Here is a 14,044-nt window from a genome sequence, read left to right on the forward strand (position 1 = left end):
TCTTTACTGTGGAAGAATGTATTCTGGTATCAGACAGCTTGGCCTTGTAAAGATTGTAAAGATACTCTACAGAAGAGACAAGAATAAAGATACAGAGACAAAATAAAGTAGTAATTAGATACAATCACAAAATCAGGGCAGATGGCACATTTCATCACAGGCTGCCTGTGACTCCTGTGTTCTCTGAACTGTCACTCTCTATGGGAAAGGGACAACTCCCACCAGGATAGACAGAAAACTCAACTGAGGCTCCCTAGCCCTGCCCTCCCAGCAAATATTTTGGCTCTGTTTGCTCAAACCCCAGTGCCTGGGCATTGAGGTATGAGTGCACCTGGACTCTGGCTGCCCCTGCTCAGCTTATTTATTATTGCAGTTATTTATTATTGCTTGCTTTTAGTTTTCTTCCTCTTGATTTATTTTGTGTCCACTTTTCTGGCTATTTTCTTCCTTTCCTGGCTATTTCCTTCCTTCTCCTTGAGGCAACCTTAGATTTTTTTGAGACCTTGATTTGAGTACAGATGGCAAGGTTGGGATTTTGTTTCTCTCCTAAGATCTGGAATACAAAAGTCAGAAGGAATCAGTGGGTCTGTGGTGAATGGATTTTCTCAGCCTGTGTTGGAGGCACTCTCAACTCCAGTGTGAGCCTTGGGAATAGCAGAAATGCTTACAGAGCTAAGCAGTCCCTTCACATGCACCAAAAAATAGCTTTTACTTTCTTTTCCTGCCTTCCTTCTGTACAGAAGTCCCATGACTTTCACTTCACTCCTCCCAAATTGTTGCAACATTCACCCTTCTCCAGGTGAGATACAGATGCATGGAGATGAATTTAGAGTGTGTCTCTTGCTGCTTTTCATTCTCAGGACTCAGGATAAATGGGAAGGGAATGTGCCCACACTCAGGGTGCTGCTGGAGTTTCTTTTTCCTAGAGGGACAAGACAACAGTTCCTCTCTGCTTCTCATGGTGTGCAACAGCAGCTAATGGGGGAAAGCCTGTCCAATTCTTCATGTCTGAGGACAGGAATAACTGAAGGAATTCTGGGGGAAGCCTGTCCAGTAACTCATGTCTGAGAGCAGAGGCACCTAGAGTAAGTCTTGGCAACCTCCCCAGGATGAGATTTTCCCTGATATTTTCCCTCAGGTAACTGCATGGTCCTTCAAGGCCTGTCCCTGCTCATTGAAGGGGGGTTGGACTAAATCACCTTTAAAAGGTCCCTTCCAACTCAAATTTTGATTCTAAGAAGGCTCCAACAGGGATGTTCACCCCTGTGACTGAACAGCCACCCAACATAGAGCAAGGAACAAAAAGTGGTGGCTTCTTGCACACAAAAAAGAGACACAAGTTGAGCAAGAACTAAGGCTTGCCACAAACACAGACCCTGGGACACAATGGTAATGTGAGCAGTGACTGTAGGTAAGCATTTTATAGCATGGTATAATATATGGATTATTTATAGCATCTGATAGCAGAGTTGGCAATTGGCATTTCATGAAATAGTTAAGAGAAAACACAAAGTACCAAACACAGGAAGACAACTGCACATGTGAAATATATATGAAATATAGGCACCAAGTGGAAAAAAAGTGTGAAAGAGAAAAAAATAATATGTATAGTAGGTAAAGAAGATAATAGGTGAAGGCAAAGTAACCCCACAGGATAACCGGGAATGTGCTGGGAAAAACCCTACAAAACAAAACAACTCGGTCAAGAGGAGGGAGCTGTCTCTCATCCCCTCACAGGAAGATGGAGAAGAAGAGAACACTGATAAATACTGAGGAAAAAGAAGATATCCCACTTCAGCTCTGGCTTAATTCACCAAGACATGAAGGAAGCTTTTCCCCCTCACCTCCCAAGCTGCCCAAACCACAGTGCCATGGCATAACCTCTGTCCCCCCATGAAAGTGCTCCTATTTGAGATTCTAATTTACAGCTAATTTAGGCCAAGTTCATTAAAGACTAATTATTTACCTGTGTGTCAGTGATGATTAAAGCTTAACCCTGGGCGACATGCCATGTTAATGATTGTGTAATAAAGCCTGGTTTAAGGTTTCAAGCTGTGTTGGTGTCTTTGAAACATCTCACCAGATCTGCAGCTGCAGAAGGTAAAGGTCGGTGTGGACAGAGGGACACAGAGATCCAGGGGTACCAACCAGAAGAGATGGAGCTGGAGAGCTTCACTCTGCTCCAGATCCTCAGGATCTACATCTTCTCCCAAAAAAACTGAATGCAGGAGGAGCTCATGTGCAGACAGGCCAAGAGGGGCAGGTGCTCACAGGACATGGGTGGGATGGAATCTGGAGGCACAGCTGGGGCCAGGGGACAAAGGGAAGGGCCAGGGAGCCTGGCATGGGCAATTCATGGCGCCAAGGGAACTCAAAGTCACCAGGCAAGCTGGGGTGAGGGTGGGACTGACACAACACTGGCACCATGGCAGGCAGACATGACACAACAACAGCACGCGGGGGTTGCTTGGTGTGAAATGGAACAGAAGGAGTCGTGGCAGGGACACAAACTCAGCTCCAAGCTCTGGTGTCACTGCTGGAGCTGGTGACCTCAAATACTGGAACAAGAAAAATGGCTGAACTCAGCAAAGCCCAGCATGGTCCTCAGAGATGGAACGTGACCTCAAATAATGCCATGTTAATTGGCTGACCTCAAGTAACCCCAATGACCTAAAGTAACCCCAAATAGTAACTGGATGACCTCAAGTAACCCCACAATCACCTCAAGTAACCTTAAAGTTCTCAGCACAGAACAAGTTTGACCTCTAGTAACCCAAATGACCTTAAGTAACCCTGAATATTACCTGGTTGACCTCAAGTAACCCCACAATGACCTATAGTAACCCCACAATGACCTCAAGTAACCTCAAATTGCTCTGGACAGAGCAAGTTTGACCTCTGGTAACCCCAAATACGAGCTAGTTGACCTCAAGTAACCCCCCAATGACCTATAGTGACCCCAATGACCTATAGTAACCCCAAATATTAACTGGTTGACCTCAAGTAACCTCAAAGTGCTCTGCCCAGAACAAGTTTGACCTCTATTAACCTCAATAATCTACAGTAACCCCAAATGTTAGTTGATTGAGCCAAAGTAACAAAATGATCTAAAGTAACCATAAAGTCCTCTACAGAAAGTGAGTCTGTTCCAGGTAACCCCAAATCCTAATTAGTTATTAGTTGACCAAATAACCCAAATTAACCCCATGAGTTAGCCCTTTCCAGCTCTCCTGGAGCTCCTTTAGGCACTGGGAGGGACTCTAAAGTGTCCCCAGAGCCTTCTCTCCCCCAGGTGAACACTCCCAGCTCTCCCAGCCTGGCTCCAGGGAAGAGCTGCCATTTCCTGAGGGGTGTTTGGAGCAGAAGATGCTGAGGGGATGGATGGCTCAGCCCAGAGTCATGAGGCACCAGCACAGCCAGCCCCAGCACCAGGCACATGATGGACATCTGCCCTGATCCCACCCAGAACATCCACACAGCATAATCCACTCAATTAACATGAAAAAAAAAAAAAAATTATTGTTGACCAGAGAGAACTGAAGCATTTGTAACTCCCCACCCAACAGTGTTCTGTCCCCTCCACTGCTTCCAGCTGGGCTGGCTGTGGCACCATGTCACAGCAGTGTGTGATCACCAATCCCTGAGCTGCCCACCAGCACATTCCTGAAGCAAAATGAAGCTGGGGATTGCAATTCCCAGACTCTTTGGCAGCAACTACAGAGCTTACATATCTCAGCCTTTTTGTGGGCTATTAATAATGGCAGGTGGCAACTTGAAGAATGATGAAATGAGGTGTGAGCTGCTCTCTTGACCTGAAAAGCATTGCTGGTGGCAGACACAAAAGAGCAGTTGGACAGATTCACCTGCCCTTCGAAGTTCCTGTAACGCACAACAGTAGATGTGGGGTAATTACTTTCTCTCCTGTACAAAAGACCTGCTTCAGATATTTATACTCCCTGAATACAGCACTGCCTCCTTCTCCTCTCCTTACTAATTTCCACTCCTAATATCTCTTAGTTTTGTCAGATTACTGGTTTGTGTGCACAAATAAACACAGAAAATCACTGCAATCACAGACGCTCCACAGCAATAGGAAAACAGGGCAAAGATGCTATTTCTTACTTTTTCTTTTTTTTTTTTTTTCATATGTTTTGCATTGATTCTCTTTTTGCAAAATTCAAATATTTGCAGTGAGGCTCAGGCACAGGGTGCCCAGAGAAGCTGTGGCTCTCCCTGGATCCCTGGAAGTGTCCAAGGCCAGGCTGGATGGGGCTTGGAGCACCCTGGGACAGTGGAAGTTGTCCCTGCCCATGGCAGGGAGTGGAACTGGATGAGCTTTAAGGTCCCTTCCAGCCCAAACCATTCTGTGATTCTATGACTTGTGTTTTAAGTGTTTTAAGTCAAGCAGTCTTTAAATATTGAATCAGGGCTCTTATTCTTAAAGACATAATTGCTTTCCCTTGCTTTTATGTATTTAGTCTGAAGCTGCTGATTCTTAAGAGAGTGCACAATAAAGCATGAAAAGATTTTATCTCTCCATAGAATAATTGGTTTAAATCACATCTAACACTTGGTATTTTAACTTATTTTCAGTTAACTCAACCAATCATCAATCAAAAAGATTACATACTAGAAATGAGACCCTGAACATTGGAAAAATGCAGATGGCATCTTTTATAGAACAACTACATGTCTCTTTATTCCAATAGCTCTTCAATGGAAAGGGACAATAAAAGGTCCCAGAGCTCCCAGTTTGGAATGGGGGCTTGGGGAATTTCCTTTGGTGACTGAGGGACACACTGCACTTAAAAGAGATGTAAAGATCCAGGTTTGGTTGATCTTTTTTCCCCCTATCTCCATATATAAATAGCAAGTACAAAATGCAACATGCTCATCAAAAAGTGAACCCAGACATGAAATCTTTAAATAAAAGAAATAGCAGATTTCCAACCACTTGTTCTCCTCTCCCCTTTGGCAAAGGCTGGTAGAGACTGTCCAAGAAACACCACGCACATACCCAAATAGAAGCTCTCCACAGAGCCCATCTTTTCCACTCTCCCCGTGTTTCCAAGAAGCTGCAGTTTTGACAGACAAGCTGTTGAATTTCACAACATGTTCACGAAATGAAAAAAGCGCAATCCTTGAGGAGGGATGGAATCCCACCTGCTTAAATTCCTTTTTGAGCTCACTCCATGGCCTGCTTGCTCCTCACTGCTCCAGCGTGCTTCACTCAATACACTCTTGAAAGAAGGGGGGGAAATAGAATATGAATGTTTGCCTTTTTCTCCGTTAAAAGTTATGAAATTAAAATAGCTTTAAGTATCCTGAGTGTTCACACAGCAATATCCAAAGGATGTGCCAATATCCTTTCAAAGACAAATTTAGGCTTCAGTGTTGGTGCAGCTAAATACCCACATGAAAACAAATGGAACATTTTAAGTTTTAACTTTTCCTTCCTAATGTTTTTTCTTGCTGTCTCACCAGTAAATATTTTCCTAATCTTCCTTTTATAAAACAAGGATTAGAGGAATATTAGTATTCCACAAAACAGCCCATTACTAACAGGAGCTGCTACAAGGCAGGGAGAGCCACAGGATTGGGCTCCTACATCTCACTTTTTATGGATGATTTTTAATATCCCTGTTTTGTCATCTATGCAATCACCTCTAATGTACTTCACTTCAACCTGCTGGACGTGTTTGTAGGATTAATTTATTAAAACAAGGTGAAATTTTGTTTTCTCTGCATGTTGGCATCAATTAATAACCGTTGTGAGAGGATTGCTGTGCTGTCACAGGAGGAGTGTGTAAAGAGCAACACTATCTGCTGAGAGAAGGAAAAATGCCTGAAAACAGATGTTGTCAAATAAAAGATAACCACGTAATAGCTTGGAACAAAACCAAAAATCCCTAATCCAGTCCCCTTCTGAGTACAGGGAGTTACCTCCACTGCGACTTTTTCTTTAGTCTGGTTTCAAGTCATGAAAAATAAGAGACTTAGGTGATGTTATTTTGTCTCACATCAGAGAAAGAACAAGTGTAAGAGTGCCAGCAGGACAGGGAAATAGAAAAAAAAAGGATATTGGGAAAACTGGATTGGAAACTTAATGTACTTATTTATGTACTAAATATCATAAATACAATATTTACTATATACAGTCATAGAATCATCAAGGCTGGAAGAGACCTTTAAGAGCATCAAATCCAACCATCAATTCAGCACTGCCACTGGAACTCCTATACCCCTAAAACATATATATATAAAATACCCCAAATACATTGTAAGTTATATATTGTACTATGTAAAAACTAATAAAGTATACCAGAGATTCTATAATTTATATACTGTGAGTATAATACATAATATATAACAAAGAATAATATGCTTATATATAATAATATATGTCAACAAGACACTATTATTAAATATATGAATAACAGTTCTTTTCATAGATATATATTTATTATTGATATATTATTATTAATAATAATATGTATGACATTGTATTTGTATCGTATTGTATTATATATAGTCTATTATAGTATACTGCACTATACTGGATATTGGGAAAATTTCTTCACCAAAAAGGTGAAAAGAGAAAGAGAAAGAGAAAGAGAAAGAGAAAGAGAAAGAGAAAGAGAAAGAGAAAGAGAAAGAGGAGAAAGAGAAAGAGAAAGAGAAAGAGAAAGAGAAAGAGAAAGAGAAAGAGAAGAAAGAGAAAGAGAAGAGAGCAATGGAGAGGGAACAGAGCCCAGAGCTTGGACCCAAAGAGAAGAAATCAGGCCAGGGCAGAGGAGATCTGCTTAGAATAGAAAGGCCTGGACCAGCCCCTACCCAAACACAACCCTACAGAACACAACAGAACTGAATGGAGCAGAAACACCTGGATGGGCCAGCCAGCCCCACAACCAAAGCCAAAGATGTGCCCCTCTCACCACCCCAAAACACCAAGCACCCCACAGGTCCCCTCCACAGTGTCCACCCATCCAAACTCCAAGCTGGTGTGGAAAATCTTCTCCCTCTCAACATCTCCTTGAGCCTGCTACCTGACTTCCATCCTCTCCCTCCTGCTGGGGGAAGGCAGGCTCCTGCTGTCCACCCTTGGATTGTGACAGCTCTCTCAGCTTGTCGGAATGCCAAAGGGACATGCCACAGGTACACACAACCTTCCTCAGTGACAGCTGCCCTTGATGACACCATTCTTTCTCTGGCCACCTGAATCACCCAGGCTGATGTCACCCATCCTGCTATTGCCAGTACAATGTGATCACTGCTGGCAGTCCTGCCTGTAGCAAACAAGGGAAACCCCCACACCATGCACCCAGAGTGTGTTCTCACCTGTCCCAGGCTCACTCCTCACCCCTGTGCTCCAGCAATACCAGGGCTGAGCCACCTGTGGCCAACTGTGCTGTGCACCCAGTGCTGGGCTGATACAGATCTCATCCTCTGAGCATCCTCCAGCAGGACCTCACTGCTCAGGGTTTGTGCTGTTTGGCACCTCGATGTACCAGGAGCACCAAATACATCCGGCTCTGCTCCATCACTCCGCCACTGGTCATCTGCCAGCCTCCTTCTCTTCATCCTCCTCATCATGCTCTTCAAACTCCTCTTCATCCTCTTCATCATGCTCTTCAAACTCCTCTTCATCCTCCTCCTCCTCCTCTTCCTCTTCTTCATCCTCCTCCTCTCCAAATGCCTCCTCTTCACTCTCCTTCTCTTATTCGTCCTTGTCACCTCACCTTACTGCAGAAAACCGGCACCTACCATAGAGGATGATGCTGGCGTTGGTGTTGCCCAGCTGGTTCGTGGCCACGCACGTGTAGTTGCCGTAATCCTTCTCCGAGACGTTGAAGAAGGTCAGCGTGGACAGGCGGCCCTTGCTCTCGATCCGCACTCCCTCCAGCCCGTTTGCTAACCTGCAGAGAAGCACAGATAGCAGTGCTGGGAGAACAGGGTTGGAGTGGATCTTACCCCTTCCTGGGCACTCTGCTTCCCACCAGCCAACACCGCTATACATCCACATGTTCCCCCACTGGACTTGTGCATCCCAGTTTTGAAGACAAACTCTCCATTCCACTCTCCATCCCATAACCCAGCCTAAACCCCTGTGTCCCACAGCCACCATCCCTGGGAGAAACAACTCTGGGGTTTCCTCAGCCCTTAGCTGAGCAGCCTTAGTGTGCCTTAGAGTGCCTTAGCTGAGCACCCACCAAAACTAGTCGATCCCAGCATTTTTGTGTTGCCACATTTCTCTTCACAGAGAAAAGCAAGGCACAATTCTTCCCAAGAATATTTCTGGATTTCACATTCTCTGAACATCAGAGAAAGAAAGCACAATTTTTATCTCATTTGCTGTGCCTGTGTTGTGCCAAAGTAGAATGCAATATGAAGATTGTTTACCCACAGTGATGGTGTTTTGTTTCCTTGGCCTATCAGGGCCAAGCGTGTATGTGTGTGTGTGTGTCAGGACTGTCAGCTGACAGTCACGAGATGAGTGCAGTTGTGTGCAGGGTTGAGTGCTTGGCAGATTCAGTTTAGATGTAATATAATATAGTGTAATATAGCATAACATGCTATAGTATAATAAAGGAATTAATTAGACTTCTGATAAGATGGAGTCCTCCTCGTCATTCCTCTTTAGTTGGGGATCCCTGCAAATACTATATTTTTCCACATAATGGCCTTAGACACTGTCACCCCCCTCTACATCCTCACCTTGTCACCCCAAGGCTGTGGCTACCCTCTGCAGCCCCTCACCTGGTGTCCTCCTTGAACCACTGAAACTCCGCCACAGGCACGGCCGAAGCCTCGCACTGCAGGATGCCCTTCTGGCCCACCGAGGCGCCCGTGTTCTTGGCGTTGGAGATGTACGGCGGGTCTGCAGAGACATCTTGCTGTGTCACACTGGCCCTCGTGCACCCACTCCCCACCATTCATTCCCCTGTGCCCTGCACTCACAGTTGACAGTAACTTTGACTTTCCGCACGTCCGGGACGGCCACGTCGTTGACAGCGCTGCATTCGTACTCCCCAGACTGCTCCCGTGTGATGCCCGTGATCTCCAGGTACTCGTCCTCACTCACAAAGGTCTGCCCTGGGGGATGTACTGAACGTGTGGCACCGTCATCCATGGACACCAACACTAGGAAATTCTGTGCCCCTGCCCCGACACACCCTGTCTGGGCATCTGGCATCCCCTTCACCCAGGAAACACTGGACAAGCGCCCTCAGCTGTCACTCTAGTTTTTTGAGATTTTCTAAACTTTCTGATGTTGACATTCTTGTAGTGAACTTTCTCGGACACTTTCTGTAAATAACTGATTGTTTTGTCTTCCTTTATGGAGGAAGAGAAAGTTGATAGACTGTTAGTTTGACCAGTGTGATTGGAGAGGTGTCACTGTCACCCTCCAATCCACTGTCACTTTTGGAAAACTATAAATATTAAAACCAGAAAAATAAACCTTTCTTTCTTCCTTCACCTTGAAAACGGTGATGTGCTTGCGTTCTTTCGTGTCCAATAGCGACACTCAGCCCCATCCCAGGTCAGCACCTCTGACTGTGAGTCACCTTAATGCCACCCTGACCACCTCTACAGGGACAGCCATGCATCCCACACAGGCCAGGATGGCCCCTCCTCAGACCCAGGCAGTTCTTCCACCAAGGAAGGGCTCACCTTTCCCGGAGAGGTGCCGCCACGTGACGGTGGGCTCCGGTCTCCCAAAGGCCAGGCACATGAGGGTCACGCTGCTGCCCTCGTTCACGGTGATGTCCGACGAGATGTTGACAATTTGGGGGGCACTGCAAGACATAATGGCCACCAAAGGCACCATCAACACACCAGCTTGCCAGGTGCAGGTGGGAGGCCCCAACCATGAGACCTGTCCCATCGTGTGACACTGGTGTCCCCTCCATTGCCCTGTCCAGTCAGCAATTCCATGTCTCCAAACCCGTATCTTGGACTGGAGCCAAGCATGGATCTGGGGTGTGGAGGGGTCCACTCACTATGCCAGCCACCCCACTCCATGGCTGAGACCCCGATAACCAGTTCTCGTTATGGCCTGAGACAAGGCTCATATTTTAGCATATTTATTAAAGCTGTTTAACTTACTGAGCGTCTGCTTCTTCAATACTGGCCAGGGTGATTTATATTACTCTATCCCCAGATACTCCATCTAATAAATAACTTGGCAATCTCCGTACCCATAAATATCCCTGGCCATGGCAAAAAGCAATTAAAGCTCACTTGCCGATGCTGCTTCCTGGCACTCTGGGCTGTCGGACACAACCCCCTAAAGGGTCTGCACCCCAGGGAGTAAATGAGGCCATATTTAACAGCCCTCCCCAAATGAAACACCAGACCTACAATGCCAGAAAGGATGGCCTGTGCCCCCTCCCCAGGCACACAACATACTGAAAGCCCAAGTCAAGTGGCATTAGATACCCAACCCTTGCACCCACTGTGCACCCACTGTGTCTCTCCCACTGTGCACCCACTGTGTCTCTCCCACAGTGCTGGGATTCCAGGATAATCACCTGAAAACCACTGTGGCCAGCACCAGCACTGCCTGCAAGGGAAAGTGGGGTTGTCTGGCTCTTCTTGCACCCCCAGGAAAGCTCTCCTCACACTCCCAGGGAGATTCTCCTCTCTCCTGGCGTGGGAGAGGCAGCACAGCAGGATGAGCCATGGCAAAGATGCGGCGCGGTCTCTGCAGCCCTATGGGTTCTGCAAAGCAGTAAATTTCCCAGCAACTTGACACATTAATATAGAAGTACAGTCTGTTATAGCAGAGGGAGATTGTCTGAGTCCTTCAGGGGAAAGCAGCAATCCAAAAATGAAAAGTGTGTGCCGGCAACTGCTGGAAAACGTAGTTAACGTTCGGAGCAGAACCAGCCAACTCCGACAGTGCAGCCACAATGAGCTGCAGGAAGGCTGTAAATGGCCCTTCCTCACTCAGACAAGATAACACTAATCCATATTACCAGCATCCTTGCACCTCTCCCCTCCAGTAACAGCTCCTCAAACTGGTACCAGGAACATCTGAAAACTACAAGAACATCCACGACAAAGGTTCCCATAACTGGGGCATTTTTCATCTGCTCCTGAGCCCTGCAAACCAGCCCTCCTCGTGAGCAGTTTTGGTCTGAGATGACATCACTATCATTAGTGGATGCTGAGACCTTGGGATGCCACCCCTGCTCCAGATGGCAGCCTGTCTCTTCCTTGTGTGATTTTGCCTGCAGGTGCTGGACTAGAGCGATGGTGTGTGATGCAGGGCATCAGCAAAATCAGTCATTGTTCTATCCTTGCCCTCCCGGACACCTCCAGTTCAAGGCTGACATCCCTTTCCTGTTCCTCGACTCCCAAACCACAAGTACAAAATGAGATGCAGAAACTGGTGCTCTGGGCACAGATGTGATCCTGTCCCCCTCTTGGGCACAGAAACACTTTCACTCCTGTGGAAAAAATTACCCCAAACATAACCACTACAATCCCAGTGCTCCCATTCGGAAAACCCCAAGCCATACAAACCCACGTATCAGCCTGAAAGCCCTTCCCTTAGCAAAGGATGCTGACACACACATGCCAGCAGGTCTCACGGTGGGGAATTGCATTTCCTGAACATCCAGAGGCAAGGGAAGCGCTGCCGTGCTTCCACTGCCTGCCCTAATCCAATCAGGCGAGCCATCAGGGACACTCAGTGGAGGAACACCCACGGACAGCACGGGGACCCCACAGGGCAGCTCAATACCTGTGACTGCGATCGTTGCCTACGAGGTTACCAGGACTTGGAGAAGGACATCAGAGGACCTTGATTACATTTTTATAGATCCCACTGACTGGGCTGTCAAGGATGGTGTCTCAAGGACATGCTGGTTTGCCATGGGAGTGGGTGGAAACTAGGACCACTTAGGGATGCAGGCAGGGCGAATTTGATGGCAAATACGACATGTGGATAAAACCAGCCCTCAGCCACACCCTGTCATTACCATGAGATAGGGGTGGCCAAGGCATGGCTGCCCTGACAAGCACATCCCACCAAAGCTGCCTTGTCTCAAGGTGGTGACAGCTTGGGATTGGTGGAGTCCAAAGGCTCTCCCAAACCCCGGCCAGGGTGATTTATATTACTCTATCTCCAGATACTCCATCTAATAAATGGAGTACCTGGCATCCCCTTCACCCAGGAAACACTTGACAAATGCCCTCAGCCCCATCCCAGGTCAGCACCTCTGACTGTGAGTCACCTTAATTCAACCCTGACCAGCTCTATGGGGACAACCATGCATCCCACACAGGCCAGGATGGCCCCTCCTCAAACCCAGGCAGTACTTCCACCAAGCAAGGGCTCTTTTGGATTTCTCTTGGTCCCCTAACAGGTCAGGCAGCCCTGCTAATGCCTTGGAGCACTCCAGCATGACTGTGGGTGCTGCTCCTAGTCCTTTACCTGCTGACAGCATCCTTTCCCTGAATTACCTTTGTTCTCAACACTTCCCTCCCTCTGCTCTATACAGCTGCAGTGAGAAAAACAGGGCAGAACACCATCTGTATCCCCTTTTATCCATAGTCCTTCCTCACAGAAGTCTACAGCTATAAGCAAATTGAATAAAGAATAAATCCTGAGGAAGCGACAAGCGGCATGGTCTCACCGGAGCGACGAGCGGCGCACAGAGGGTTTCGTCAGCCCTGCGTAATATTAATCACAGGGAAGTTAATGCATAAGGTTTGGTAAGCCAAAAAATACATTTGCACTGTAATTTCTTGTTTGTTCGGAAAGCCGGCGAGAGAAATTGAATGTGAAAGCGATGCCACTAAATTCAATAACAATAAGCCTGTGATTTATCTTCATCCTTTACCACTTGAGACCTGCACTGCCTGATGCGCCAATCCACGCTCTCTGTGGGACCTAGGCATGTGACAGTGTCTGCCACCACCTGTGGGGACTGTGAGGTGCCATCCCTCCCCTCACCTCACAGACTGGGCCCTATGGGGCTGGCCATGGGATCACACCTTGGTGACACCACCATGTCCTGTGCAATACTCAGGATATCTGTGGGACTCTCCCCAGTACGTTACATCCCACCACCTGCTCTAGGCACCAGTGGTGGCTTTGCACTCATTGTCCCATCTGGGGACAAAAGCAATGGGAAAGCTCAGACCTGGAGAGCCACTGCCAGATGTCAGAACTCAGTACATCCCTCCGGGTGTCCAGAGTTGCCAGGGCCCCTGCCAGGGGGCTCAGAGACCCTGGCACACAGCCCAGAACACCTGCGGGTTTGATTATGACCCGTGGAGCAAATTACCAGCTTTGTATGAGGACCTGAAAGTCACAGAAGTTTAAATAGTATAATAATAAAATTATCACAGGGTGGAAATGTAGATTTTAGGATTTTTGGAATGGGCGTTTTGGGGACAAGATGGAGGAACTTGGGCATGTCCAGCCTTTCTTCTTCTCTTCTTGGTCTCCATCTTCTGCGGTGATGCTGGCACTTTGGGATTGGTTTAGAATAGAAGTTCACTGTCTAACATAGGTGATAGGTATGGGGAAGTAATTGTAAACATCGTACACGTAGTTTTTAGTATAAAGACATAATACTGCCCTGGGGCAGGCAGAATGCCTCGGACTGTCTTGCTGAGTGACCTCGGCAGGGCAGGAGAAAATTTTTTATAGATAAGATACAATAAACAACCTCGAGACTGAGAGAACTGAAGAGCTCTGACTCCTTCTTCAAGTGCCGGGCTGGGAAAAGAGGCTTTGGAACTTTTCTCGGGGTCACTCTGAGCAGCGAGAGACCCCAACAACCAGACACCCAAGCGTGAGGAGGGACGGTCCCTGCCCTCAGAGACGACTCTTCCCTGCTTAACCACGTGGGGAACAAACAGCACCTCAGGAATGGCTGCGTGATCGGGGGCTGCACATGACGGTGACGCACACGACCGTGTGCAGGCTGACTCATCCCCAGAGTGCCCATCCCTACCCCAGCCGCTCGCCGCCGTGGCCCTGGATTATTTTTAGCTGCCAGATCATTACTGCTGCACGCCTCGGAGC

The 14,044-nt window shown here is 47.2% G+C and overlaps 1 protein-coding gene across 1 annotated transcript in view; it reads right to left on the reverse strand.

Moving 5' to 3' along the window:
• Positions 1–14,044, reverse strand: part of LOC115913109 (opioid-binding protein/cell adhesion molecule homolog) — a 305,933-nt gene that overhangs the window by 5,175 nt on the left and 286,714 nt on the right. The window contains 5 exon segments of the mRNA XM_030964997.1: positions 7,765–7,916; positions 8,758–8,878; positions 8,959–9,093; positions 9,673–9,777; positions 9,780–9,797. Of these exon segments, the coding sequence (XP_030820857.1) occupies positions 7,765–7,916; positions 8,758–8,878; positions 8,959–9,093; positions 9,673–9,777; positions 9,780–9,797 (531 nt within the window).

Source organism: Camarhynchus parvulus, chromosome 24, assembly GCF_901933205.1.
Source record: "Camarhynchus parvulus chromosome 24, STF_HiC, whole genome shotgun sequence".
NCBI lineage: Eukaryota > Metazoa > Chordata > Aves > Passeriformes > Thraupidae > Camarhynchus > Camarhynchus parvulus.